The sequence below is a fragment of the Podarcis erhardii genome, assembly GCF_964252035.2.
Source record: "Podarcis erhardii genome assembly, chromosome: 1".
Taxonomy (NCBI): domain Eukaryota; kingdom Metazoa; phylum Chordata; class Lepidosauria; order Squamata; family Lacertidae; genus Podarcis; species Podarcis erhardii.
The window spans coordinates 12,825,501-12,851,298 of NC_138497.1; the positions used below are offsets into that span (position 1 = coordinate 12,825,501).

General features: G+C 46.5%; 1 protein-coding gene across 5 annotated transcripts in view; it reads left to right on the forward strand.

The window, feature by feature from the left end:
* The window catches only part of CEP170B (centrosomal protein 170B), a 92,825-nt gene that overhangs the window by 20,285 nt on the left and 46,742 nt on the right, over window positions 1-25,798 (forward strand). For all 5 annotated transcript variants that reach the window (XR_014155555.1, XM_081858334.1, XM_081858335.1 and 2 more), the window contains exons 3-6: window positions 3,438-3,527; window positions 8,991-9,069; window positions 16,951-17,009; window positions 20,634-20,772. Coding sequence is in view for 4 of the 5 variants with exons in the window: in XM_081858334.1 (XP_081714460.1) it covers window positions 3,438-3,527; window positions 8,991-9,069; window positions 16,951-17,009; window positions 20,634-20,772 (367 nt within the window). In the remaining variant the exon portion in view is untranslated. The remainder of the gene's footprint in view (window positions 1-3,437; window positions 3,528-8,990; window positions 9,070-16,950; window positions 17,010-20,633; window positions 20,773-25,798) is intronic.

Sequence of the window (25,798 nt, forward strand, 5' to 3'; positions counted from 1 at the left end):
GCAAGACATTTTCGTCCTGCGAAGCAAGCCCATAGGAAATTCGTTTTGCGATGCACCTCCAAAACGGAAAACCCTTTCGTCTAGCGGGTTTTCCGTCTTGCGAGGCATTCGTCTTGCGGGGCACTACTGTAGTATTTCCTGGTCTAAGGCAGCTCCTTCCATTTCTATGAATTGCACAAGAAACCAAGGCTATGAGTCAGTGTAAAATCATATTCATTCATGTCGGCACATTCCCCTCAGCTTCTCCTTCGGGAAACATCGTAGGGTTTTTACACCCACTGTCCATAATGCACACTTTCTGCCTTCAAGGTGTAGTTTTTTCAGCTGATAGTAGCTTTCTTTTGATGGTGAAGATAACTCACGACAATTACAGAAGGGTGTAAAATGTGTGTAGAGAAAGAGGACAGAGGGGCATTCCTCTCCCTCTCTCGTAATTCTACAGCTCTCAGCCGTCCGGTGAAGTTGAATGGCGGGAGGTTCAGAACAACAAACCCCTGTGTTGCAAACTTGACGCAACAAGCAATACAATTAACACAAAGACCAGTATACTAGATAGCACTGCAATTCTTATTGCATGATATACATGATTTAGTACAACAAGAACACAATGTGTACACTTTTAAATTCCCTAATATATTTGAAATAAATGAACACACATCTGTCAATCTTTGAAAGTCCGTAGAAGTATAATAAGTCTATGGTTGAAACAAAATAATAGATGCTATCCTGTGGGCTAAATGGTAAAACTTTTTTTAGGCGTTCATGGTGTTGAAGTAGTATAGAATCATAGAGTTGGAAGAGACCACAAGGGCCATCGAGTCCCTAACAACGTAGGACAGTGATCCCAGATAATCTGACTGTTTCGCTGGAACCTTCTTCAGCACAACACATAGATTAGAAAAATGCACATGGAGCAGTGGTCATGAGGATATGTAGAGAATTTACAAGTGTACACATTGTGTTTTTGTTGTACTAAATCATGTATATCATGCAATAAGAATTGCAGTGCTATCTAGTATACTGGTCTTCGTGTTGCTTGTATTGTTTGTTGTGGCAGGAGGTTCAGGACAGGTGAGGAACGGCTTCTTCACACAGCACATAGTTAAACTGTGGAGTTTGCTACCACCATAGGCACCAACTTGAACAAAATAGGTCCCCCCCTTGCCTGCAGAGCTGGCAGCCCCTCACCCCTTTTCGAACATCCTCCCTTGGGAGTCCTCTGGGCAGCAGCGGCGGCTGCTGCCCCTGGTCTCTGAGCTGCACCCCCCTTCCCCCAAAGAGAGGTGCCTCCACTTACTGCCCCACAGGGGCCTGGGTAGCACCCCCCAGCCAGCCCCAGAGGCTCCATTCGCCTGCGGAGCTTATAGCCAGGGCTGCTGCAGTAAACAGCTGTGCAAGCCTTTGGGAGGCAAAGATGCGAGAGGGCATCAGAGGAGGAAGGGAAAGAAAGAGGGACAGAGGCCAGTGTTTCCCACGGCACCCCTGACCATCATTCAAGGCAGCCCAGGGTGGCACGGCACTCTTGTTGAAAACCACTGTCAAAGTGGTTGACATTAAAACATCAAATAGAACAGTCCAGAATAAAACAAATTCAAACTTCAAGGGAAATAATTCAGATCCTCCTCCCCTGGTGACTTTTGTTTTCCCCAGTTGCCAGCCTGGCATCCAGAGATCTCCACTTGGTCGCAGTTGGACCTGTGCCTGTCACAAAAATGTGCCTGGCACCTAGCTAATTTCTAATGCTGGCCAAATAGGGGCCTGGAGGGACACAGTTGGCACCTACACCTGTGCTTCCCTGCCCCATGCCACTGTAGCAGCATGCTGGATGAGACAGATAGCTAGGCTACAGGACCCCATAATGGTCCTGTATACATGAAGGAGCGTCTCCACCCCCATCGTTCTGCCCAGACACTGAGATCCAGCTCCGAGGGCCTTCTGGCGGCTCCCCCGCTGCAAGAAGTGAGGTTACGGGGAACCAGGCAGATGGCCTTTTCGGTAGTGGCACCTGCCCTGTGGAACGCCCCTCCAGCAGATGTCAGGGCAATTAACAACTATTTTACTTTTAAAAGATACCTGAAGGTGGCCCTGTTTAGGGAAGTTTTTAATGTCTGGCGCTGTATTGTTTTTGATATTTGGTTGGAAGCCGCCCAGAGTGGCTGGGGAGACCCAGTCAGATGGGCGGTGTATAAATAATAAACTATTATTATTATTATTATTATTATTATTATTATTATTATTATTATTATTTATTTATTGAAAGGAGCTCTTCATCACTTAACGACTTCTGTCGGAGGCATTGTGGCTGCAAATACCAGTTTCTGGGAATTGCAAGTGGGGAGAGTGTGGTTGTGTCTACCTTGCAGGCACCCCCTTGGCTGTTGTGAGAACAGGATCCTGGCAGACCAGATGGGCCATTGGCCTGATCCAGCAGGCACTTCTTATGTTCCTGTATTCAGGGCTCTTGCATTCCTAACAAACCTTCCTTGCATCCATTTTTTCCCATCCTGCCAGTTTGCAGGGTGGTGGCCTTGGTCCTGCTTCTGGGTCGCGGCAGGGAAATAGAAACACTTGCTCAGCATCTGTGAAGCTTTAATTGCACATTCATGGAGTGCCCTATTAGAAGAAAACATGCACGGCGGCTTTGACTAACTTCCTGCTTCTGTCCATTTATTTAGAGAGGGTCGGCAGGGTGCAGATTGTGTCAATGTTTACCCTGCGCAAATTAGAAGCTGCAAGTTCTCATGTTAGGAATTTATACAATGTCCTTTGTGTGCATCGAGGGGGCTGCTATGTGCTGTGAAGTGTGAAGTCCCACTAAAACACACAATTAAGTAACATGGCTCTGCTTTTTGACATTTGTTTTGGTGTAGCCTTGTTCTTAGACAGATGCAGATGAGGTGTTAAAACTCTGGACTAGGGATGTTGTCAATGGGAGCAGAAATTACCTGTGCTCTCTTGTTTGCCCTTTGTCCAGAATGGATGCAGCGAATACGATTGCCATTTGCTGCTGTTGTTTTCCAGTCTGAAAATGATATGCAATTGATGATGTACCCCCTTCCGCTAGGGGTGAACCAATGGAGGAAAAAAATGGAAAAATATTATAATCTTAAAATATCTAACTGTGAAGATACATAAAATGAAAGGGTTTAAGGTCAGTGAGAAGGAGGAGGATTGGTTTGAGAAGATACTGAATTATTTGGGTAGGTTTGAACAATTTGGGGCAATTAAAATGTTAAAAGTTAAATAAACCTTGTGGAGGGAGGAGTGTTAAAGGTATATAGAATTGTACATATGGTTGATTTGAATATGTTATTACTGATTATGTATACCCAATGTATCAGACACCTGGGGGGGGGGTTTCACTGTTTGTGTTTTGGTTGTTGGTAAAAAAATAAAAAATAAAATATTAAAAAAAACCTCTGCCTTCCTTCCCCCAGTCTCGCAGTGTGGATAAGCAGCATGCCGTCATCAACTATGACAAGGAGAAAGACGAGCACTGGGTGAAGGATTTGGGAAGCTTAAATGGGGTAAGTAAGGAAGTCGGCTGCTGGATGGGACAGCTTCATTCCTGCTGGTGTTTGGCTGTGCGTTTCCATTTTGCTTTGCTAGGAGCGCTCCAGAGATCTATGTGCTGAAGGCGATTGAAGCATCTCAACGCGAAGTCAGTAGGGTTGATGCTAATCATGGAAGGATATTATTGTCGTTTAGTCGTGTCTGACTCTTCGTGACCCCATGGACCAGAGCACACCAGGCACTCCTGTCTTCCACTGCCTCCCGCAGTTTGGTCAAACCCATGTTGGTAGCTTTGAGAACACTGTGCAACCATCTCGTCCTCTGTCGTCCCCTTCTCCTTCTGCCCTCAATCTTACCCAACATCAGGGTCTTTTCCAGGGAGTCTTCTCTTCTCAGGAGGTGGCCAAAGTATTTTGGTGGAACCCCTGGGTATAATGGATAGGCCAGCCCCAGCTGTACGTCCATAGATGCTTCATAGTGTTTGGCTAGATCTGCCAGACGTTCAGTTTTTCTCCTCCTCCTCCTCCTCCTCATGTTATGGAAGGTCTGCAAAGGCCTGAAAGACATTTTGACTGGTAGCAATGCTGGCAAGGGTTGTTCTGCTTTCTCATGGATTGAAACAAGACTTCCGAGTTGCATCTTCTGCTGTAGAACAGAACTTGCTGGATCAGGTCCAAGGACCATTTGCATGCAGGCTTCTTATAGGCATCTGGTTGACCACAGTGAAAACAGGATACTGCCCTTCAACTGATCCAGCAGAGCTCTTCTTCTTATGTTCCCAATTGACGTATTTCAGATATTTCTGTTGTCCAAATTAAATTCTATCTATCTGTATTACGACTCGCCTTGTATTAAGGTATTTGGCCTTACCGGCAGCTTCATTTGTAATTTTAGTAGAAAGTTTAGTAGAAATTTTTGCCCTCCCTCTGTTCCCCTTGTATGCAGCCTAAATATGTCCTAGGTTTACTCACAACCCTCTGGAGCAGATGTCATTGCACAAGCCCTAAAAGTAGCACAATAAGTTCATTGAATACTGCTTATTGCTTTCTATGTGCATAGTTTTCTATGGAGTATTTGCGCCTGCTGGTAAGCAATAAAACAGGCATAGGCAAACTCCGGCCCTCCAGATGTTTGGGACTACAATTCCCATCATCCCTAGCTAACAGGACCAGTGGTCAGGGATGATGGGAATTGTAGTCCCAAACATCTGGAGGGCTGGAGTTTGCCTGCAATAAAATAAACAGCAGCATTTTTTTAAAAAAGGACTGTTAGAAAGGGAGTAATTCCATCAGAAAACATTTGGAAGTTTTTATCGCTAAAGAAATAAAACCTTACCTCTGAAATAAAAGAAGACAACTTTTCAGAGAAACCATGGATAAATCAGAGGTATTGTTGGTGGTAAAGTATATAAACTTTTGAAAGCTAAATAAACACATTTTTTTAAAAAAAGCTTTTCGGAGAAATGAGCTTTGAAAAGTTTTCAATGGCATGAAATGAAAGAACTGAGGGCTGAGCTTCTGGCTGAGAAGGAATGTGACTTTACAGATCCTGTAAGGAAGAGGAACTCTCAGTCAATGTGACTGTCTACTGGAAATACAAGTATTTCATATAGAGAGATACATGCAGAACCACTGACTCATGCATGACTATCTCCCAGGTTGACAATCTCCCAGCTACTCTGCCCCTGTATTCTACTGCATGTACAGATCTGGACATCAACGGCATCCCCATAATCGGTTGGGGTCCAACAACATCTGGAAGGCTGGAAGTTCCCCATCCCTGGGGTAGACCTTGTTGCCGGGGCCAGATGAATATGGCAGCTCTTTAACTTGTGTCTCCAGCTTTTCTTTGGACTACAACTCCCATCATCCCTAGCTGGCAGGACCTGCGGTCAGGAATGATGGGAGTTGTAGTCCAGTAACAGCTGGAGCTGGCCTAACACTTCTAAAGCAGAAATCCACTTCTGAAGCACTGTTTCAAGTTGAGATTGGGAGCACAACTGTGGTTATAGCAAAACCACGCTGCACCATGGTTAGCTTCAAGAATGAAAGGGGATGGGGTAGAAAGTAGAAAGAGAGGAAGGAAGCAGGACAGAGTGTTTGAGCCCATGAGATCTCCTTGCTGTAGGTAAGGGACCCACCCAACAGAGTTACTGATGTCTGCAACAGGCCTTAGCTTGCATAAAATATGTACCTTGCACAAGGCGCATAGTGAAATGATTTTAAATGATTTCAGATATGTCCTGGTGCACAGAGCTCTCTCTTTTGGCTCCCCAAATCCCCTTCATAGAATCATAGAGTTGGAAGAGACCACAAGCGCCATCGAGTCCAACCCCCTGCCAAGCAGGAAACACCATCGGAGCACTCCTGACATATGGTTGTCAAGCCTCTGCTTAAAGACCTCCAAAGAAGGAGACTCCACCACACTCCTTGGCAGCAAATTCCACTGTCGAACAGCTCTTACTGTCAGGAAGTTCTTCCTAATGTTTAGGTGGAATCTTCTTTCTTGTAGTTTGGATCCATTGCTCCGTGTCCGCTTCTCTGGTGCAGCAGAAAACAACCTTTCTCCCTCCTCTATGTGACATCCTTTTATATATTTGAACATGGCTATCATATCACCCCTTAACCTCCTCTTCTGCAGGCTAAACATGCCCAGCTCCCTTAGCCGTTCCTCATAAGGCATCGTTTCCAGGCCTTTGACCATTTTGGTTGCCCTCCTCTGGACACGTTCCAGTTTGTCAGTGTCCTTCTTGAACTGTGGTGCCCAGAACTGGACACAGTACTCCAGGTGAGGTCTGACCAGAGCAGAATACAGTGGCACTATTACTTCCCTTGATCTAGATGCTATACTCCTATTGATGCAGCCCCTTCTTAACCTTGTGTGAGCCCCACTGTTTTACATCTGTGCTGTCGCTGTGGCAACATACGGCGACACATAATTTCCTGTCTCTGTTTGCTATGCAAGTCCCATCTGCTAAAGATTGCTTGTGCTCTGGATTTCCAAATCCAAGTGCAGCTGTACGTGGCTTGGCTTTCCCAGCGTGCCAGCACATGTTTGCAACGTATTTGCATTTTAAGGGTGGAGAGAAGGCATTTGTTTCTTTGCACGTGCACACCCTTGAATCAGCAGTGCGGCTTTGTAGTTTAGGCTCAGGGCAGGCGCTCGGAAGCTGTCTTTGCAGCAGACCTCCAGTAGTGCCTTGGGTGAAAAACCTCAGGGGTCAAATGTGGCTGCCTAGGCTTCTCCATCTGGCCCTTGGGATGGGAGACAAAAGCAGAGCAACTCGGACCTGTCTCTGTGCCCTCTTTGCAACCCCAACTCAGCAGCCACAAGCTGCCTCTGCGTGAAAATGGCAAGGGAAAGAAATCTGAATTCCGCAAGCTTTTACAAGCTAGGCAAAGCAGAGGAGGAGGAGGAGGAGGATCTTATCCAGCCCAAGGAACTGCCCAACTTCCTCTGTGCTTCTCCTTCAAAAGTGCAGGCCATAACTTTCTCTCTACAAGACATTTGCACAACGGAGTTTAGGTACTCCTGGGAATTTGGCACCCTGGGCGGTTGCCAGGTTTGCTCCAATTAGTTGGCCTTGGCTAGCGGCAGATCCATTTGGCTGGCCTAATTGGAAAGGGCTATGTCGAGGATACAAAACAGAGCTGCATGTCTGATCCCCAGAATGCAGTCTGTGTGATTTCATTCTGGTCCACACAGCAGGCAGGGTACCACGGTTAGACCAGTGCCGATGGTTGAATTTGCCCTCCGAGCCAAAGGCAGAAAGCCCAGCCAGCAGCCAAACGAAGCCTCAAGCGGTGGTTCCCACAGCGCAGCAACCCAGCAAAGGGGATGCAGCAAGGAAAAACACCGTCACCTCTCCGCTGGGAAGCGCTGAGCAAAGGCGAGTCCCCAGGCAACACGGCCAGGCACAAGGCATGCAAGCTCCACCCCCCCCAGTCGTTCTTAGACTCCTTACTGGGTGAGCAACACAGCCAAGCACCACAGTTGGAGCCTCCCTCCTCCCTGGCCGGCAGGGAGGGAGGGAGGGAGAGGAGCTGCTTCCTTTGAAACCCGGGAAATTTAAGGGAAATCATCAATAAGGGACAGCAGCAGGACAGGGCGCTGAGATAAGGGACTTTCCCGCCAAATAAGGGACGGTTGACAGCTATGGCTATGCTCTATTACAGATCTTATGGCCTTTCCCCATTTTCCTGTGCTGCCCACCTTTGGGCTTAGAACAAACATAGCTCTTCCCAGCTGAACTGTCTGTGTTAGCTGCATTGTCGTCGTTATCTCCGTGGGGCCTCAAATAGGTTTTATTTCAAAAGCCCAAGGTCTTGACTTATGAAAGCTCACCAGGCCGACGTCTGAGAACACTCTGCTCTAAAGTTCAGAGCAAACACATTTACTAGACGGCGGCTGCTCTCTAGCATCGCCCGCTTATCAAATTTCAGAGTCTCTTCCTTGCTGTGATGCCAAGGAAGGCGAAACCACTTTGAGATTCTGTGGGCTGCCTGCAGATGTGTAGAATTCGTACTCTGCTTGGGTGAATAGTCCGAAAGCCTCTCCGCACATGGGTTGTTCAATAAATACGTCAAAAACCAATTGCATCTCTCTGAATCTTTCTCAAGGCGGATAAAGTGTGTGTGTGTGTGTGTCATTGCAGCAATCGCAGTAAAGGGTGTCTGTTGCATTGCCTGGGCAGGGTTAGTCAGTGTGGTGTTTGATTAACCAGGTATTGTTCAGTTCCAGTCAGCACAGCCAGTGGTCAGGGATGATGGGATTTGTAGTCCATAACATCTGAAGGATGCCTCGTTGGCTGCCAGTTAATTTCCAGGCCCTATCCAAAAGGCTGCTGTTGACCTATAAAGTCTTAAATGGCTCAGGGCGGCAATACCCCAAGGACCGCCTCTCCGCAATTGAACCGACCCAAACCCTGCAACATGAGAAAGGGCTTTTTCCTGCAGTGGCCCCCCGTTTGTGGAATGATCTCTCCAAAGAGGTTGGCTGGCACCTTCCTTGCATATATTTAGATGCTAGGTGAAAACGTTTGTCTGCCCCCACGCATTCAACTCATTAGCATTCTATGGATTTTTAAATACCGTATTGGCCCGGATATAAGCCGCACCTGAATATAAGACACTCCCTTAAAATTCTGAAGGCACTCACACCCGTTTCGTTTTACCGTAGGTCTGTTTCAGCAGCAATATCGTAAAAGCCATTTTTTGTAAGGTCATGAATTTAAGCCGCACTTTTAACTTTTCATTGTTGGAATTTGGGGGGGGGGGGAGTGAGACTTATATTCAGGCCCCCGCAAATGGTATGTTTGTAGGAGGGAGGTTATTGGTTTGTTACTGGTTTTGTTTTATGTATTTTGTATTCTCATTTTGTATTTTTCTGTTGTGAACTGCCCTGTGATGCAGGGTGGCATACAAATTTTAACAACAACAACAGTCTTTTAAATGACGTTTTGCCCTTCTTCTCCACAGACTTTTGTGAATGATGTGCGGATTCCAGACCAGAAGTACATCACGCTAAGACTGAACGATGTGATCCGTTTCGGCTATGATATCCTTTTTGGGCGTGCTCTATGGGCAGAATTTTGTGGGACCCTTAGCAACGTGCTTCCTTCCCACCGTGAGCCAATCCTGACTTCATGGGGCACTGTCCACTCCTGAAAGTCTGCCATAATAACAATAACAATAACAATAACAATAACAATAACAATAACAATAACAACAACAATAACAACAACAATAATAATAATAATAATACCATTATTGTCAATGTACAACCTGTGTACAATGAAATTAATGCACTCCTTAATGAAATTTATGGTTATTGCACTCTCTTGCACCCTCATTTTGGAGAGGCAGTGTGGTATAGTGGTTAAAATGTTGGACTAGGACTGAGAAGACCCAGGTTGAGACTTCCATTCATCTGTGAAACTCAAGGGGTGACCCTGAGGCCTATTGCTAGCACTCAGCCTAACCTACCGTACTTTTCTGTGTATAAGACGCCCCCCATGTATAAGACACCCCCTATTTTGGGGGACCCAAATGTAGGAAAATGGGGGGAGATGGCACAGAGTTGTTGAACTTTTTTGGGGGGGAGGATTGCCCAGATTGCTTTTTTTTTGGCGGAGGATTGCTCGGGGGGGATTGCCAAAAATTGCCCGCCCCGACACGTCACAACATCCGCCTCTCGTCTGTTTCCTCACCGACAGAAGCTGCCAATCACCTGCTCAATTACCGCAGTGTCAGCCAATCAACACCCCCCCCATTGACACAGCAACCAATAACATGCCCAATAGCCACTGACAGCCGTGGCAGCAACCAATCAAACGTGCACCCTATGCAAAATCCATGTATAAGACCACCCAAACTTCTTAGCATAATTTTAAAAGAAAAAAACCTAGTCTTATACACGGAAAAGTACGGTACTTCACAGGGTTGCTGTGAGCAACTTGCTCGTTTATTTATTTGCGGCATTTATAACTTGCATATTTATTTGCAGAATTTGTAACTCGGTTCATTTATTAATTTGCAGCATTTGTAGCCAGTAAGTAGTAGTAGTAGCTCGCAAACTTCTGTCCTAAGACGGTCCCTGCCCTCAGCCTCACGATCTAAAACATCGGTTCTCAACCTGTGGGTACCCAGATGATGTTGGACTACAACTCCCATCATCCCTAGCTAGCAAGGTCGGAGCTCAGGGATGATGGGAGTTGTAGTCCAACAACATCTAGGGACCCACCGGTTGAGAACTGCTGATCTAAAAGGACACAACACACAAGGAAAAGGAAATGGGAGGGAGGAGGGGATACTAAGGGAGTTTGAATCCTCATGGTGGGGTGTGTGTGTGTGTGTGTGCGCGCGCCTTGAGGGAGTTATCCTGCCCCTTCGCCAATGCCTGTGGCGGTTTGTATTTGGACAGTGAGTTAATACAGGTCACTCTGAGGATATGAAATGCAGGATATGAAAGCAAAGTTCTTTCCCTGAGACTCTCGTGGAAGAGCTTGCTTTAGATTTCACCCTCCGTCTCTTGGAGGTTTTTGGACATTTGGCACATGAAAAAATGTTTGCATCCTGGCCTTGAGCAAAGCCAAACAGTGGATTTTGTTGGCTTCAGTGGGGAATTCCCTCTGGATCCCCCTAAATTGGCAACAACAGCACTCTTGCTTTCCATCCCTGCCTCCCAAACAGTTGAAAAAACTTTCACTTGGCATCAGCTCCAGAGGGAAAGAATGCAATTGCTTAACTCTTTTGGAAACATCTGTGAGATGGAGCTGCAGAAGCTTTTGAGGCTGGGCTTTTAACCTCTTCATCAGAGCATCGTCTCCCAGTTGCCTGGTATCTTCAGCCAGTTACCAGTGTTGCGATCGCTTTCTGTGTGTGCTCTAGGTCCCCCAGGCCAGAATTTTTAATAACAATTGGCAGGTGGACGGACCATTTCCTCTGTGATAGAACACTTGATTTGCCTGAAGAAGGTTCCAGGTTAAATCCTGCACACCTGAGGTTAGCAGGTGCCAGGAGAGATCTCTTGCCTGACATCCAGGCAGCTGCTGTCAGCTGGAGTAGACCAGGCTTGTAAATAAGCCCCCAGAGGTTACTAGTGCGCTAGGCCCCGTGTTAGAAATTAGCCGGGTGTGTTTTGCGACCATGTGGACCTCTATGGATGCCAGGTTGGCAACTGGGGAAAGCAAAATGTTACTTGGAAGAGTAGGATCTGAAATATTTTTTTCCTTGAAGCTTGAATTGGTTTAATTCTGGATCGTTTGATGTTTTAAGGTATTGTAACCTGCTTTGAGATTTGTTCTTTAAAATATAAAGCGGTATAGACATGAAAGTAATAATAACAATAACAATTCCCCTTGGGGAAAAAGCACTTGGACGTTCCATGGTGGCAACTGCAATTCAGGTTTAAGGTGCCATTTGGTGAGTTCATGACGCCTGAGATTCTTTTGGTCCATGCCATTTTCCTTTTGTGATTTGTTTGCCATGTTGTGGGTTTGAGGGACGTATGACCACAGGGGGAAAACCATCTGGTCTGTATTGATATAAATATATGAAATATAAATATATGAATTTATATTATTATAAATTTAATAAAATAGTAAAATAATAATATTATGCTGGTACTGAGAGTAAATGGGGGGGGGGTGCGCTAAACTTTGCTTATCCTGCGAGATGTACGATGAATGGTGGTGTTGGAGAACAGCTCTCTGGTGTGACTTGTGCCTCCAGCCTATTCCCATCCCCCCTAATTTATATCGACCTCCTTTCATTAAACAGCCTTGATGCTAAAATCAGGTCAATTCCTGATTAGCAAGGCATTGATTTTTAAGCAGGTTCCTGAATTACCCCATGGTCCATACCCACTTCTGGCTTTTTAATTTTTTCTTAAATTCGTCTACATTTCAACACTGTGTTTTCTGTCGAGTGCAAAAACGGGCATTATTCCGCTTTAACATGCTTTGTGGACAAGCAAGGTTCTCTCTCCCAAATAGTGTGGCGGGGCTGGCATTTCAGTGCATCTTGGCAGCAGACACGGGTCTCTCTGCAGGCCTTGGCGTTTGTTCGGATCCTTGTGGTGTGTTTGTATCAGAGGGAGAGAGACAGAGAAAGGGCAGCGGTGGTTGCAGGGCTAGGGAGAACCTTTTGCTGAAATGGAATCTTTTGCAGATGAAATTGCATGCCTAATTCCTGCGACCTGGTGCAATTTACTCTGGTCCCTCCCTACCATCTGATGGGCATTTTCCAAAAAGCATTCTGCCTGTCCCCTTCTAGTTCAGCTCTTTATAGCTCGCATTGCCTGAGTCAGCAGTGTTCTCATGCAGAAGGCGACGCATCTGCCGGCCGCGACAAAAACTGGCCGGTTTCCCCTACTGTGCCCTTGTCCTTGGTCTGTTCCCCTCTCTCTAAAAGCAACATGCACAATCCTTTCTTGTGGTTCCAAACATTCCCAAACAACATCCCACCCTCCTCTGTCGGTGAAGTGCAAGCCAGCTATTCTGTGCAGCTGTAACGTGAGCTGTGTCAACGTTGCCCGTTTAAAACGGTTAATTGTGCTTTTGACGGGGCAATCTTTTGTGCTGCGTCTATACTTATTGCTCCGGAGGCAGAGTCTGGTGTCTGGGTGTGGCAGACGCATTTTTGCACAATGCTGCTTTATTTGTGTGCCTGCCTTGCCTTCCCATTGCTCTCCAACCCAGGTGTTCCACCGTCTACCTGCACACAAAGCTCCCAGGATACAGTCCTATGTTCCATTTTAAGCTGGAGCCTGTCTGGGCAATGGGCACCAAATTCATGGTGGAGCTCTGAACTTTCATTTTCATTTTAGCCTGCTCTTGAATGTGACAAACAGGGAAGCCTTTCCTTTCTTCCTTAAAAATAAAAAAACTACAGATTTTCTTGAGTAACAAAAGTGCTTATAGCATCTCCGCTTTCAGTTCATAGAGGCCTTTCTACAGATCAGTTACATTCAATGGGACTACAGTGGTACCTCAGTTCTCAAACGCCTTGGTACACAAATGCCTTGGTTCTCAAACGCCAAAAACCCAGAAGTAAGTGTTCTGGTTTCTGAACATTTTTCGGAAGCCGAACGTCCGATGTGGCTGTCGGCTATTGTTTCTGGGGCGCCTGCACCAATCAGAAGCTGCTCCCTTGGTTTTCGAACATTTTGGAAGTCAAACAGACTTCTGGAATGGATTAAGTTTGGTGCTTTTGTTTTTGATATTTATTTTGCATTTTTGAGGCTTTTCTGGTTAATTTGTTTTTGTGACTGTATGGAACCTAGTTCAGCTACTGATTGATTGATTGTGTGACTGCGGAAATGGATAAAAAAAGCCCCCCATCCAAACAATGACTATCATCAGTGCAGGTAAGAATTTTTTTAAAATTTTTATTTTTATCATCTACAATACTGTCTTATTTATTTTATAGTACAGTACATTGATTATTGCTTTCATTTTATGGTTCAATGGTCTCGTTGGATAGTAAAATCCATGTTAAATTGCTGTTTTAAGGGTTGTTTATAAAAGTTGGGAATGGATTAATCCGTTTTGCTTTACTTTCTATGGGAAGATGAGCCTTGGTTTTGGAATGCTTTGGTTTTGGAACGGACTTCCGGAACAGTTTAAGTTTGAGAACCAAGGTACCACTGTAAAGTTACAGACAGTATGAGGCTGGAGGAGGAGGCGAGAGAAAGGGGGCAGATAGCAAACTCTGGTATTTTTACATGGTGTGTGCGTGAGGTTTTGGTGTCAGCGTCACATGGGTAGGTTCTTTATCTATTACTTTATTAGTTTTTGTTGGCGATGAGAGAGCTTGAGGGGCCCAGGACATGGCTGGAAAGCCTTTTTGTCACCTGAGCAAACTTGGACCACCTGCAGCTGGGTTTCTCAAACACATAGCTGTCAACTTACAGATTTGAAAATAAGGGACCAGCAGCCTTGAAAATAAGGGATCAGCAGCCCAAATAAGGAATTTTCGGAGCGCAGGTATGTTCAACTTCTGAGGCCCTCCGAGCCAAAGGCAGAAAGCCCAGCCAGCAGCCAAACGAAGCCTCAAGCGGTGGTTCCCACAGCGCAGCAACCCGGCAAAGGGGATGCAGCAAGGAAAACCACCGTCACCTCTCCGCTGGGAAGCACTGAGCAAAGGCGAGTCCCCAGGCAACACGGCTGATTTGTTCGGCACAAGGCATGCAAGCTCCACCCCCCAGTCGTTCTTAGACTCCTTATTGGGTGAGCAACACAGCCAAGCAACACAGTTGGAGCCTTCCTCCTCCCTGGCCGGCAGGGAGGGAGGGAGGGAGAGGAGCTGCTTCCTTTGAAACCCAGGAAATTTAAGGGACATTATCAATAAGGGACATCAGTGGGACACGGTGCTGGGATAAGGGAGTTTCCCGCCAAATTGGGACGCTTGACAGCTATGCTCAAACATCCCCCTCTCCCCCTCTTTGCTCTTAAGGGTGCTGCCTTTCACCTGCACAGAGTGGAACAGGCCCAGCCAAGCATTCCTCTGGCAGCGAATCTGCCCTACCCATGTGATTCTGGAAGCTGGACAGCTCAGCGTCTGTGTGCCACAGTGTCTGGCAACATGGCGATCAGGGGAGCGGAAGGGGATGTGCACTTTCTAGCTGCCTCTGCTGAGCAGTGACCAAGCAGGGACGTATGGCCTGTGCAGCAGCGTTCGAAACTCCCATTGTTCTAGGCCAGGCACCCCCAAACTCGGCCCTCCAGCTGTTTTGGGACTACAACTCCCATCACCCCTAGCTAACAGGACCAGTGGTCAGGGATGATGGGAATTGTAGTCCCAAAACAGCTGGAGGGTCGAGTTTGGGGATGCCTGTTCTAGGCACATTTTGGGATAGGGAGTTTCATTAGCGCGAGCATTTTCTGAGCTCTGGGTTTCAAGATAAAAATTCCTTGCAGAGTGGAAGGAAAGGAGGACCTTTTTCTGCCTCCCCGCTTCCAGTGACTCTCAGAAGACTGGAGAAGAGACCCTCTCAATAATATTATGGGTGTGGGCAGGGGAAGGACTAGACCATGTGAAAAACGAATGTAATATTTTAGCTGCAGTTCATTCATTTTCAGCTTTGTATTCTTGTTATTTAAAAGGCACGCCTAGACATTCTGTTGTGGTGCCCATAACCTGGGTTTAAGCTGCCATTTAGCTCCTAACTTTCATATCTTGGTTTCTAACACTGCTGTGCAGGGATGGCCATATTTAGGTCTGTGAAGAGGCCTGCGCGACAGCATTGTTTTTTCGAACTCTGTGCAGTAGTGATGACCATTGACTTGGATGGCCTTACACTGTGAGAACCTAATACTGGACTAGACTAGGTGTCCCTTTGGTCTGATCCAGCAGGGATTTTCCTAGGTGGTGGTTCTTCTTCTTCTTCTTCTTCTTCTTCTTCTTCTTCTTCTTCTTCTTTTAAAAATATTTTAGTGTGAGCAACCCTTCATAGGAGAACTCATTTGAAATGAATGGAATGCACTCTGTTTGTTGCAAGGGCATGCCCTGGATTGGTGCAGCCATTCAGGGACTCTCAAGTGTCCTCCTTGCCAATTGAAGTATAGCTTAATTTAATTGCAGCTGGATGGATAGGTGTAAGAGGACTTGGCAGGAAGGGTGGGGGTGGGGAGAGGCAGGCAGGGAGTAAGGAATGATGTCATCGCATAAACTTTCTCCTCCTGTGATTCTGAATCACCTGTTTTTCCTCTCTTGACCACCTGAGGTTTTTGTTTTTTTTACTTCCTTGTAGAAATGATGTAAGTTTTGGCTGCGAGGTGATCCTAGCTGGTGTGCTGTGTATTTTTTCTTTTGAAGATGCAGTGACTTCCTTTTCTTCATTGATTTGTAGAATTTATATACTGTTTCTTTTTCTCTCTCTCTTTATGCAAATCATGATCGGCAGATATAAGCCAGTGTGGTGTGTAGTGGTTAAGAGCGGTAGACTTGTAATCTCGGGAACCAGGTTCCGGTCTCCGCTCCTCCACATGCAGCTGCTGGGTGACTTTGGGCTAGTCACACTTCTCTGAAGTCTCTCAGCCCCACTCACCTCACAGCGTGTTTGTTGTGGGGGAGGAAGGGAAAGGAGAATGTTAGCCACTTTGAGACTCCTACCGGTAGTAATAAAGCGGGATATCAAATCCAAACTCTTCTTCTTCTATATCCTTTCATGTACATATACAACAATAACAAATGACACTTTCTAAAAACTAAGCAGAAACAGAATAAAACTGTATTATAAGTAAAACTGGGCAGTGTACGATTGAAAGTTGAGAATTGGAGAGCTTGAAATATTGCGTAAACTTCTTAAAGAGGCATCTAAAGCTGACGTCTGTCTCTGCCTCTCAAAACAACCAGGGGGACAGTATTCTAAAGATGGGAGCTACAACCCAGAAGCCCTGCTTCCTCATCAATAAGTGATAATCTGCTGGTCATGGGATGACTATCAGGATCTCCTCGGAAGATCATAAAGCTCTGTTGGGCCTGTGCTGAGACGGCCAGGGATCTGCTGGATCCCAAGCTGTTGCATCACTGCATCGGGCCTGATCTGGGGCTGATCATCCTGCTCTGCAACTTCCACCCCAGCTGTCAGGAACAGCAGGCCTGCAGATGTTTTGATAGCTCCCCACTGGCGGGAGAGGGAAAATTTGGAATGCACTTCAATTATAGCAGCAAAGTTCAGTTTTGACATATGCACTGCATCGCAAACCAGTCTTGTCACAGATGGTGAATCTGCATCCCCTTACACACTTTCCCTTTTCAGCCGCTGTACGATGAATGTTTATTTATGGCTGCTTTGAAATCATCTGACATGACCGTGTTGGGAGAGGAGTTGCTGTTGGCTTCTAATAATGTTACAGTTGGCTTCTAATAATGTTACAGTAGATGAGTCCTGCAAAAAAACCCCCTCTGCCTCTTTCCTTAACGTGTTCTCTACATGCCAACATGTATGTGCTTGAACACATCCAACACAAGGTCCCAGAAGAAGCACTAAAGGTGAGCATTTGCATTCCTTTTTGTGTTTGTTTGTGGGGGGCAGGTGGGATGAAAATAAGGGGGGCTATTTATGACATGCTTCTTGCGCTAGTGAACTATTCCTACAGCTCAGGGAGATTGTATGAGTGGCTCGACACCATTTTCTTTCTGCTGCTTAGCCTGCAAAATCCCCCAAAACGGGCGTCGGGGAAATGGGATTTCCCAGATTCATAGGAGGCGTGGGATCTGATGCCTCTGATAGCTCTCCTAGCAGTAGAAATGAGGGGCTGCGTGGCTCAGTGGTGGGATGCATGCTCTGCATGTTTCCATGGATAATGAGATCAGCTGATATTGGGAAGGTCATTTCTGTGCCTGCAGAGAGTGTCAGGGAATTCTACTCAATATTGATCCAGAGCAGATTCCAGCGTATAGTTAGCAGAGTAAAAACTTAAACACGTTGCAGGATTCCCCAAAAATAGACCAGAGGCAATCAATATTTCATCCAGCAGAGCTTTACTGCTACTGAAGGCAAATGAGCATAATGGTCACAAATCTAATACATTCAGGATTGACACTGTCCATAAGAAATCCAGTTGCAGCAGACTTAACTTAAATTTACAATAACTTATAATAACATTAAACCTTAACACTAAGCATACAGTCATACCTCGGGTTACAGCCACTTCAAGTTGTGTCTTTTCGGGTTGCGGACCGCCAAAACCCAGACATAACCCTTTCCGGTACTTCTGAAACCCGGAGATACCGGAACGGGTTACTTCCGGGTTTTGGCTAAATCACGCTTTGCACATGCACTGCGGTTTGCGAACATGCATCTCACATGGATCACGTTTGCAACCCGAGCGTCCAATGTACTATGTACAGAACACCACACCAGAAGAAAGAGAGACAGAAAGAGAAAGTGAAGCCCAGGCTCCTTCTGGCCTTACTTTCATGGTCAGCATGACCTTGACTGAAAGAGATGGCAGAACCAGTTTAAACCAGCTGCACTCAGCTTCTCGGAAGGAATAACCCAAACACCATGAACCTTCTGCTTGTTTCTTTCACACAGAGAAGCTTCCAATTGAATCAGTTGGAATAGGAAAGATCTGTACACATCAGATCAATACTTTCTGCACTAAGAAATGCAAATGGACTCTCCCCCTGCATCCGGGTAGATAGTATTGGCTTAAGCTTAAGTGTGGGGAACGTTTGGCTCTCCAGATGTTCATAGAATTGTAGGGTTGGGAGGGCCCCCCAAGGGTCATCCAGTCCAACCCCCTGCAATGCAGGAATCTCAGCTAGATCATACAGGACTGATGGTCATCTAACCTCTGCTTAGAAACCCCTAGTGGAGGAGAGTGAGTGTGGCGTGCAAAATTCATTCTGAGCTTCTCATTCAGCCTTGTTGATGAGAACAGGTGTTGTGCAAAAAGCACAGATGCACCTTTGCACCACCACTCCCATTTATTTCAGAGCTTTCCCATGAGAAATACCCAGTGCAGTATGCTGAAACAATCTTAGATCAGAGTTAATCCCCACCTGGCAGTTCCGTGTTTTGCCAAGACTGGTACTTCGCTGATTATTATGTATCTCCGCCTGTTCCATAGGATAGGCTGCCTTCTTCCCCTTGTCAAGGTTTTGGCCCATAGTCAATTTCACTTACTTATTCTTTTAAAGCCAGCCAGTGACGAGGTTCTTGTGAAAGTCCATGGCTCAGGCAAAGTTGTCGGGCAGGATTCGGGCCATGTTTTGGCTGTCCGAGCCTGAGAAAATAATACATACATCGTAAGAAAGAAACACAACAGTGCAGATTGGAGATCTTGTGTGAATTCTGTGGCAGGGCAAAAGAGCTTCTACAAAAGATCGGGGGGGGGGTGTATTTGGAAACAGTGGCTTGTTTTAGCAACGGGTTATAAGAAATGTCTCCAGCCTTCTTAGAAATCCAGGAAGCTGCCATGGACACACAAACACAGCCCATTTCACGGAAAGAAAAACTAGTGATGATCGCCTTTCCGAACAACAACAGGCAGAACATCTACAACCCCCACAAAAAAATAAAACACGCACACACACAAGTAGGCAGGCTCCCCAAGCAGGCAGACCACCTCAAAAGTCCAACCCCATCAGTTTTTTAAAATATTAAAAATAAGGGGTCTGAGGGTGCCATGGTGTCTATATGCACTGCCCCGGGACTTTGAAGAAGCCCCTTTTCTCCTCAAGCTTCTTGCCTTTGTGCACCCCCCCCCTGCAAAATACTACCAAAAAGTTTTGCGTTTCCCCGTCCCTATTTAATCCTCACACTGTAACAATGACAAATTAAAACAAAAAATTCCTTCCAGTAGCACCTTAAAGACCAACTAAGTTAGTTCTAGGTATGAGCTTTCGAGTGCATGCACACTTCTTCAGATACACTGGGAAAACAAAGTGTGCATGCACACGAAAGCTCATACCTAGAACTAACTTAGTTGGTCTTTAAGGTGCTACTGGAAGGAATTTTTTGTTTTGACTATGGCAGACCAACACGGCTACCTATCTGTAAATGACAAATTATTAATTTCAATTACAAGGTTCCTGCATTTCAGGGGGTTGGACTAGAAGACTTTGATGTTCCTTTCCAATTCTATGATTCTGGGGGGGTGTCCCCCCCCCCACGGGCCAGGCAGTCCCATCCAAGCACTGACTAGGCCCAGAGATGTTTTGCTTTGCATTCAGACCCATGCCCTGAGCGTTCACATCAACCGTTCATGTCAACCGTTCCTCTGTGTCCACACGCACTCCCAAGTCGCACCTCTCGCCATCCCTGACTTGTTTTTGCATGGCTGGAATGTGTCCTTGAACAGTGCCGGATTTACGTATAAGCTAAACAAGCTATAGCTTAGGGCCCACTCTCTTGGGCACCCCCCCCAAAAAAAAATTAAAGGGGAAAAAACCCCTGAATGTACATTTCCAGAATATAAGATAAAAAACAAATAAAATAAAATCTACATACAGCAACAGTGTTTTGTGTTGTCTAGGCTCCTATGATGTAAGTACAGTGGTGCCCCGCAAGACGAATGCCTCGCAAGACGAAAAACCCGCTAGACGAAAGGGTTTTCCATTTTTCGAGGCACTTCGCAAGACGAATTTCCCTATGGGCTTGCTTCGCAAGACAAAAACGTCTTGCGAGTCTTGCGAGTTTTTTCCCTTCCCCCCCCTTTTTCGAAGCCGCTAATAGCCGCTAAGCCGCTAATAGCGTTAAGCCGCTAAGCCGCTAATAGGGATGCTTCGCAAGACGAAAAAACCGCTAGACGAAGAGACTCGCGGAACGGATTATTTTCGTCTTGCGAGGCACCACTGTAATGGGCCCTGCCTGCTAGCCTGCTCCCTAAAATATCACATATAAAGGGCCCCATTAGCTTAGGGCCTCATCAAATCTAAATCCAGCCCTGTCCTTGAACTCCGACAATACTTCTTGCTTGCCTGGATAGTGTATGAATAAGCTTGCCTGTGAATAAACTTAACACTTATTTTGCTCTACCCAAAAATTGTCTCGTGGCCCCCGAAGGCTTGCTGAGACAGGGAGTGTTGCCCTTGGGCTGGGAGAGGTTTTTTCCCCACCCCACCCTTGCGCTATAGACGTTTGTGTGTCTCTCTTTTGCCCTTCAGCATGAGAAATACACCAGCCAACTTCAGATGAGCTTCAAAAGTGCAGTCATGAAAAGGGTAGAGCAGCCTTTGGAGCACGGCGGAGAGACCGAGTCGCCCCAAGCAAAGCTGGAGAAAGGCGAGAAGAAAGCAATTACAGGTACCTGTACGGGAAAACCAGTTGGCTGGGCACCGAAACAAGCTTCTCTCTCTCTCTCTCTCTCTCTCTCTCTCTCTGTTGCAAGTCTTGATTTTGCTGGTGATTAGGAGTTAGCTGTTCAGCAGGAGTGTGGGGTTGCCATCGCGGATCTGGCGCAATGTAACCTTGCCTCTCCTTAAAAGGTAAAGGGACCCCTGACCATTAGGTCCAGTCGTGACCGACTCTGGGGTTGCAGTGCTCATCTGGCTTTATTGGCTGAGGGAGCCGGCATACAGCTTCCGGGTCAAGTGGCCAGCACGACTAAGCCGTTTCTGGCAAACCAGAGCAGCGCACGGAAACGCTGTTTACCTTCCCACCGGAGCGGTACCTATTTATCTACTTGCACTTTGACATGCTTTCGAACTGCTAGGTTGGCAGGAGCAGGGACTGAGCAACGGGAGCTCACCTTGTCATGGGGATTCGAACCACCGACCTTCTGATCGGCAAGCCCTAGGCTCTGTGGTTTAGACCACAGCGCCACCCGTGTCCCAGATTGCCTCTCTTTACCCATGCCAAAATGAGATCTGCATGATATTTGAACTCGCTCCCACAGGAGGCAGTGATGGGCTTGGGTGGCATTAAAAGAGAATTTTGGCAGATTCGCAGGGGGGAAAGTTATGAGTGGCTACCAGCCAGAATGGTTTTGTTCTGCCTCCATGCACGGAGGTAGCAAAACTTAAACTGTGGGTTTTTAAAAATTGTTTTCGTTCATTATTATGGTATCTATTTTTGCGGTTTTATATTGTATACCTCCCTGTGATGGGTGGATGAAGGGCAGTATAATAATAATAATAATAATAATAATAATAATAATAATAATAATGCTGCTAGCGAATAGCAGTTCCTGGAAGCCGGAGAGGTGATTGCTCTTGTGATAAAATCCTGCTTGCAGCTTCCCCACAGATATCCGATTGGCCACTGTGAGAACAGGATGCTGGACTTGATGGGCCATTGGCAGCCCTCGCTCTTCATATTACTATTCTTAAGAGGGTCTTCTTTGATTACTTTTTATCTGGATATACAGGCATGATGTTTAAGGCAGCTTTTTAGCTGTTCTGCGTTGTCTCGCCGTTTTGCTTCTTACGTCGACGCTTTTATCAAACCCACCTATATACAGAGCATTCTTAAAAGGTGCAGTATAAAGAAATAATAAAAGGAATAAATAATAAAGTTGCATTCGGTGCTGGTCACACTGAGAATCGACCCGTAAATGGACTTAGGTTAGTCGTATCTGTTCCTTTTCAGTGTGACTACAACCCTAAATTTCTGATAAATGGGGGGCAACCAGCACTGCATCAAATACAAGGCAGGTTCTTCCTTCCCTTCCCCCGTTTTCCTCACGTTTCTCTATTTCAGGGTTAAGCAAAAATCTCACTTTCAAATAAACGCGAGTCCTCTTGATTCCAGGCGTTTCGTCCTCTGGGGATTAGCCCATAAGCCAAATATTTCACCCAGTTTCATCATGCGCTGAGATGAGAAGAAAGGCTTCTCTCTGGCATCACTCGAGAGGCCGCCATCTTGAGTGGCAGGTGCCCTCTGGTTTTTGATGGACTCCAGCTCCTATTAGTCCTGCTCAGTATGGCCAATGGTAAGGGATGGTGGAAATTCCAGTCTAGCACCATGTTTCCTGGCCATCTGCCTGGCCTTAGGTCTGATCCAGCAGCTAGATCCTTCTCACGTTCTTATTGGAGGGCCGCAGTTTGGGACAAGGCTGGTGTAGAGAATAGAATAAATAGAATAAATGTCTGGAAAGGGTCTGAGGAGAACTAGGCCGAGGAGTATAGCTCAGCGTAGTTGCACTTTAATTGAATTAATTATATTTTAAGAATGCGCACACCTCAGTAAAGCTTAAGCGATATTCCAAAAGGTATGGGACAGGGGTGGTGAAAGCTGAAGAGACCGAGCGACCCCTTCCTCTCCCCTCAACCATGTATTATTAGCGTTGTCTTGAAGGCCAGTTGTTGCCCTGGCAACCCCTTGTGCGTTAGAAGGAAGGAAGGCAGCCTTGCACAGCGAAGTTTTGATGCTTTATTCTGCTTTATATTTGCCCTGCCACAGAGTGGTTGGGGCAACCCAGTCAGATGGGCGGGGTGCAAGTAATGCAATTATTGTTATGATTAAGACTGACAGGAGTCTCCTTTCAGTTCGCCCTTAAAGCTCCTCTCAGTTGCAAAGGGAAGGGAAAGGATTTCCTTTGCTGGACTTATGGAGGCTGGTCTCAGTGACGGCAGTTTCTCGTGACCTTAATTTTCCATGCGGGCGTATTTGTCCTTGCAAAAATCCTCTCTAAGCTGGGATCAGGTATTAGAGCCATCCTTTCCCTGTCGGTTCTTTATTTGAGCTGAGAGAGAGTGAGTTCACAGACATGCGTCTACTTCTTTTTCATTCATGTGTTGTGTTCAAAAGGCACACCTCCTCCTTTTCGGGGCTTGTCTCCATTTACCTCTCCTCCGTTCGTTCCAGGCACAGTCTATGATTTGAAGCTCCAGGTCCGAGAGCCCTTTTTTACCTTGAGCTTTCCCTGCCAATCGCCCCCCCCAGCTCTTTTTAAAGCTCGATTGGAGCAAACCGTCAGTCCAGGGAAAACCCAGATTGATGTTTGCTCGGATTCAGCTTAAAAGAGCTGGTTTCTGTGGGGAAAGTTCGGGGCAAAACCAAATATAAATACAAATGCTTGGACATTGAGCTTTAAATCATGGAAAGAGAGGGGCAAAATATAAGGGTGAGCAAGCCCTGTGTGGCTGGTGGCTGTCAGTTTTACCTGTGACGTCTCCACCAGACATGACAAGCTCCGTTTTGCATTGCTCGGAGCGAGCCAGGAGTTTGCGTTCAGCAGGAGCCGCTTCCCGTGATGAGCTGCGACAGCAGACAAAGGCGAAAGGAAGCGACTGTCTTTTCAGTCTCGAAGGAAACTTCCCGGTGGCAACAGCTGTCATGCGAGCCAGATCCTTGCCGTGCCGTTGTAAAGCACAACCGCTCTCCCGTGTCAATCCCCAGAGTAATTAATTCGCATCCCTTGCCCGTCTTATCTTGTCGGCTGCTGATTACACAAGTTCGCCTACATCTGGGGCAGCCAATGTGTCATCATCCAGATTCTGGACTGCAGCTGCCATCATCCCTAACCATTGGCCGTGCTAGCTGAGGGTGACGGAAGTCTCAGCCCAGGACCATGTGGAAAGCTGCCATGTTGACTATGCACCATATGGACCAGCTCCTTGCAAACTAACATTTGCAGTAGGTTGAAAATTGGTGGGAAGTTTAGGCATGCTCAGAGTTCTGTTAGAAGCCAGCTTTACAGGTCTGCAGGCCATCCTGCTGCTTTTGAGCCTGTTGGCTGTGCCCGTCCATTGCCTGCACATTTGCAAAGCTAAACAGGGTCTGGTATGGTTTCAGATTGGATGGGGGGCTGCGTGTTGAGATTCCTGCATTGCAGGGGGTTGGAAGAGATGACCCTGGGAGTCCCTTCCAGCCCTACAATTCTATGGTTCTATGTTTAGCATTACTAAGAAGAGGATCTAAGTGTGTACAGTTGCATTGCTGCAGCACCTGTGGGTGCCCGGGGTGTGGTCAGTTGGGTGCTAGGTGTTTGAAGCGATGGCCAATAGATGTGGTCTTGTCTTCCCTGCCATGCATTTGGTGTATGGGCAGATGTCTGTCCGTACCACCTGTCTGGGCAAGTAGTAGTAGTAGTAGTAGTAGTAGTAGTAGTAATAATAATAATAATAATAATAATAATAATAATAATAATATATTTATACCCTGCCCATCTGACCAGGCCTCCCCAGCCACTCTGGGCGGCTTCCAACAAAATATTAAAATACAGTAATGCATCACACATTAAAAGCTTCCCTAAACAAGGCTGCCTTCAGATGTCTTCTAAAGTCTGGTAGTTATTTTTCTCTTTGACATCTGATGGGAGGGCATTCCGCAGGGCGGGCACCACTACCGAGAAGGCCCTCTGCCTGGTTCCCTGTAACTTGGCTTCTCACAGTGAGGGAACCGCCAGAAGACCCTAGGTGCTGGACCTCAGTGTCTGGGTAGAACGATGGGGGTGGAGACGCTCCTTCAGATATACCGAGACTGTAGCTGTATCAAAATCCAGATCTGGAAGTGTGTGTTCTAAAAGTCATGAGAAGTACCTTGGGGAATGGCAGTTCGTTAAGGGTGCAGAGTAGACGTAACCAATGTGGGGCTTCCAGATGTTGTTAGACTACAACTCCCATCATCCACTTCTGGCTGAGGCTGATGGGAGTTGTAGTCCAACCATACCTGATGCTGATTGCCCCTGCTGGAGAGCACTATTGCGCCAATTTAACACTCATGGCTCCCCCCAAAGCATCACTGGAGCTCTGCAAAGAGTGCAGAGAGTTGTCAGGAGATGCCTATTCGCTTTACAGAGCTACAATTCCCAGAGTTCCTTGATTGTTAAACCACTCTGGGAATAGTAGCTCTGTGTGGGGAATAGGGGTTGCCTGTCAACTCTCAGCACCTTTAACAAACTGCAGTTCCCTGGATTCTTAAGGGAAGCCATGGCTGTTTAAAGTGGTGTCATGCTGCTTTTAAGTGTATTGTGCGGATGTTGTCCCACCAGAGTAAGGACTTCAACGGTAGCCCTGCAGTGCAGGTGGAACATGGTAGACTGACCGGCAAAGGGAAAAGGTGAGGCCCCTGTTATTTCTGCCATGCCTCGCCAATGCAGAGGCTTCATAATATCTGCCAAATTACAGCACCTGATGTTGCACAGCCCTATTCACTTCTGAGGCGGAACAGGGCTCCAGGGCTTGAGCACTCACTTAGAATCATAGAATCATAGAATCATAGAGTTGGAAGAGACCACAAGGGCCATCGAGTCCAACCCCCTGCCAAGCAGGAAACACCATCAGAGCACTCCTGACATATGGTTGTCAAGCCTCTGCTTAAAGACCTCCAAAGAAGGAGACTTCACCACACTCCTTGGCAGCAAATTCCACTGTCGAACAGCTCTTAC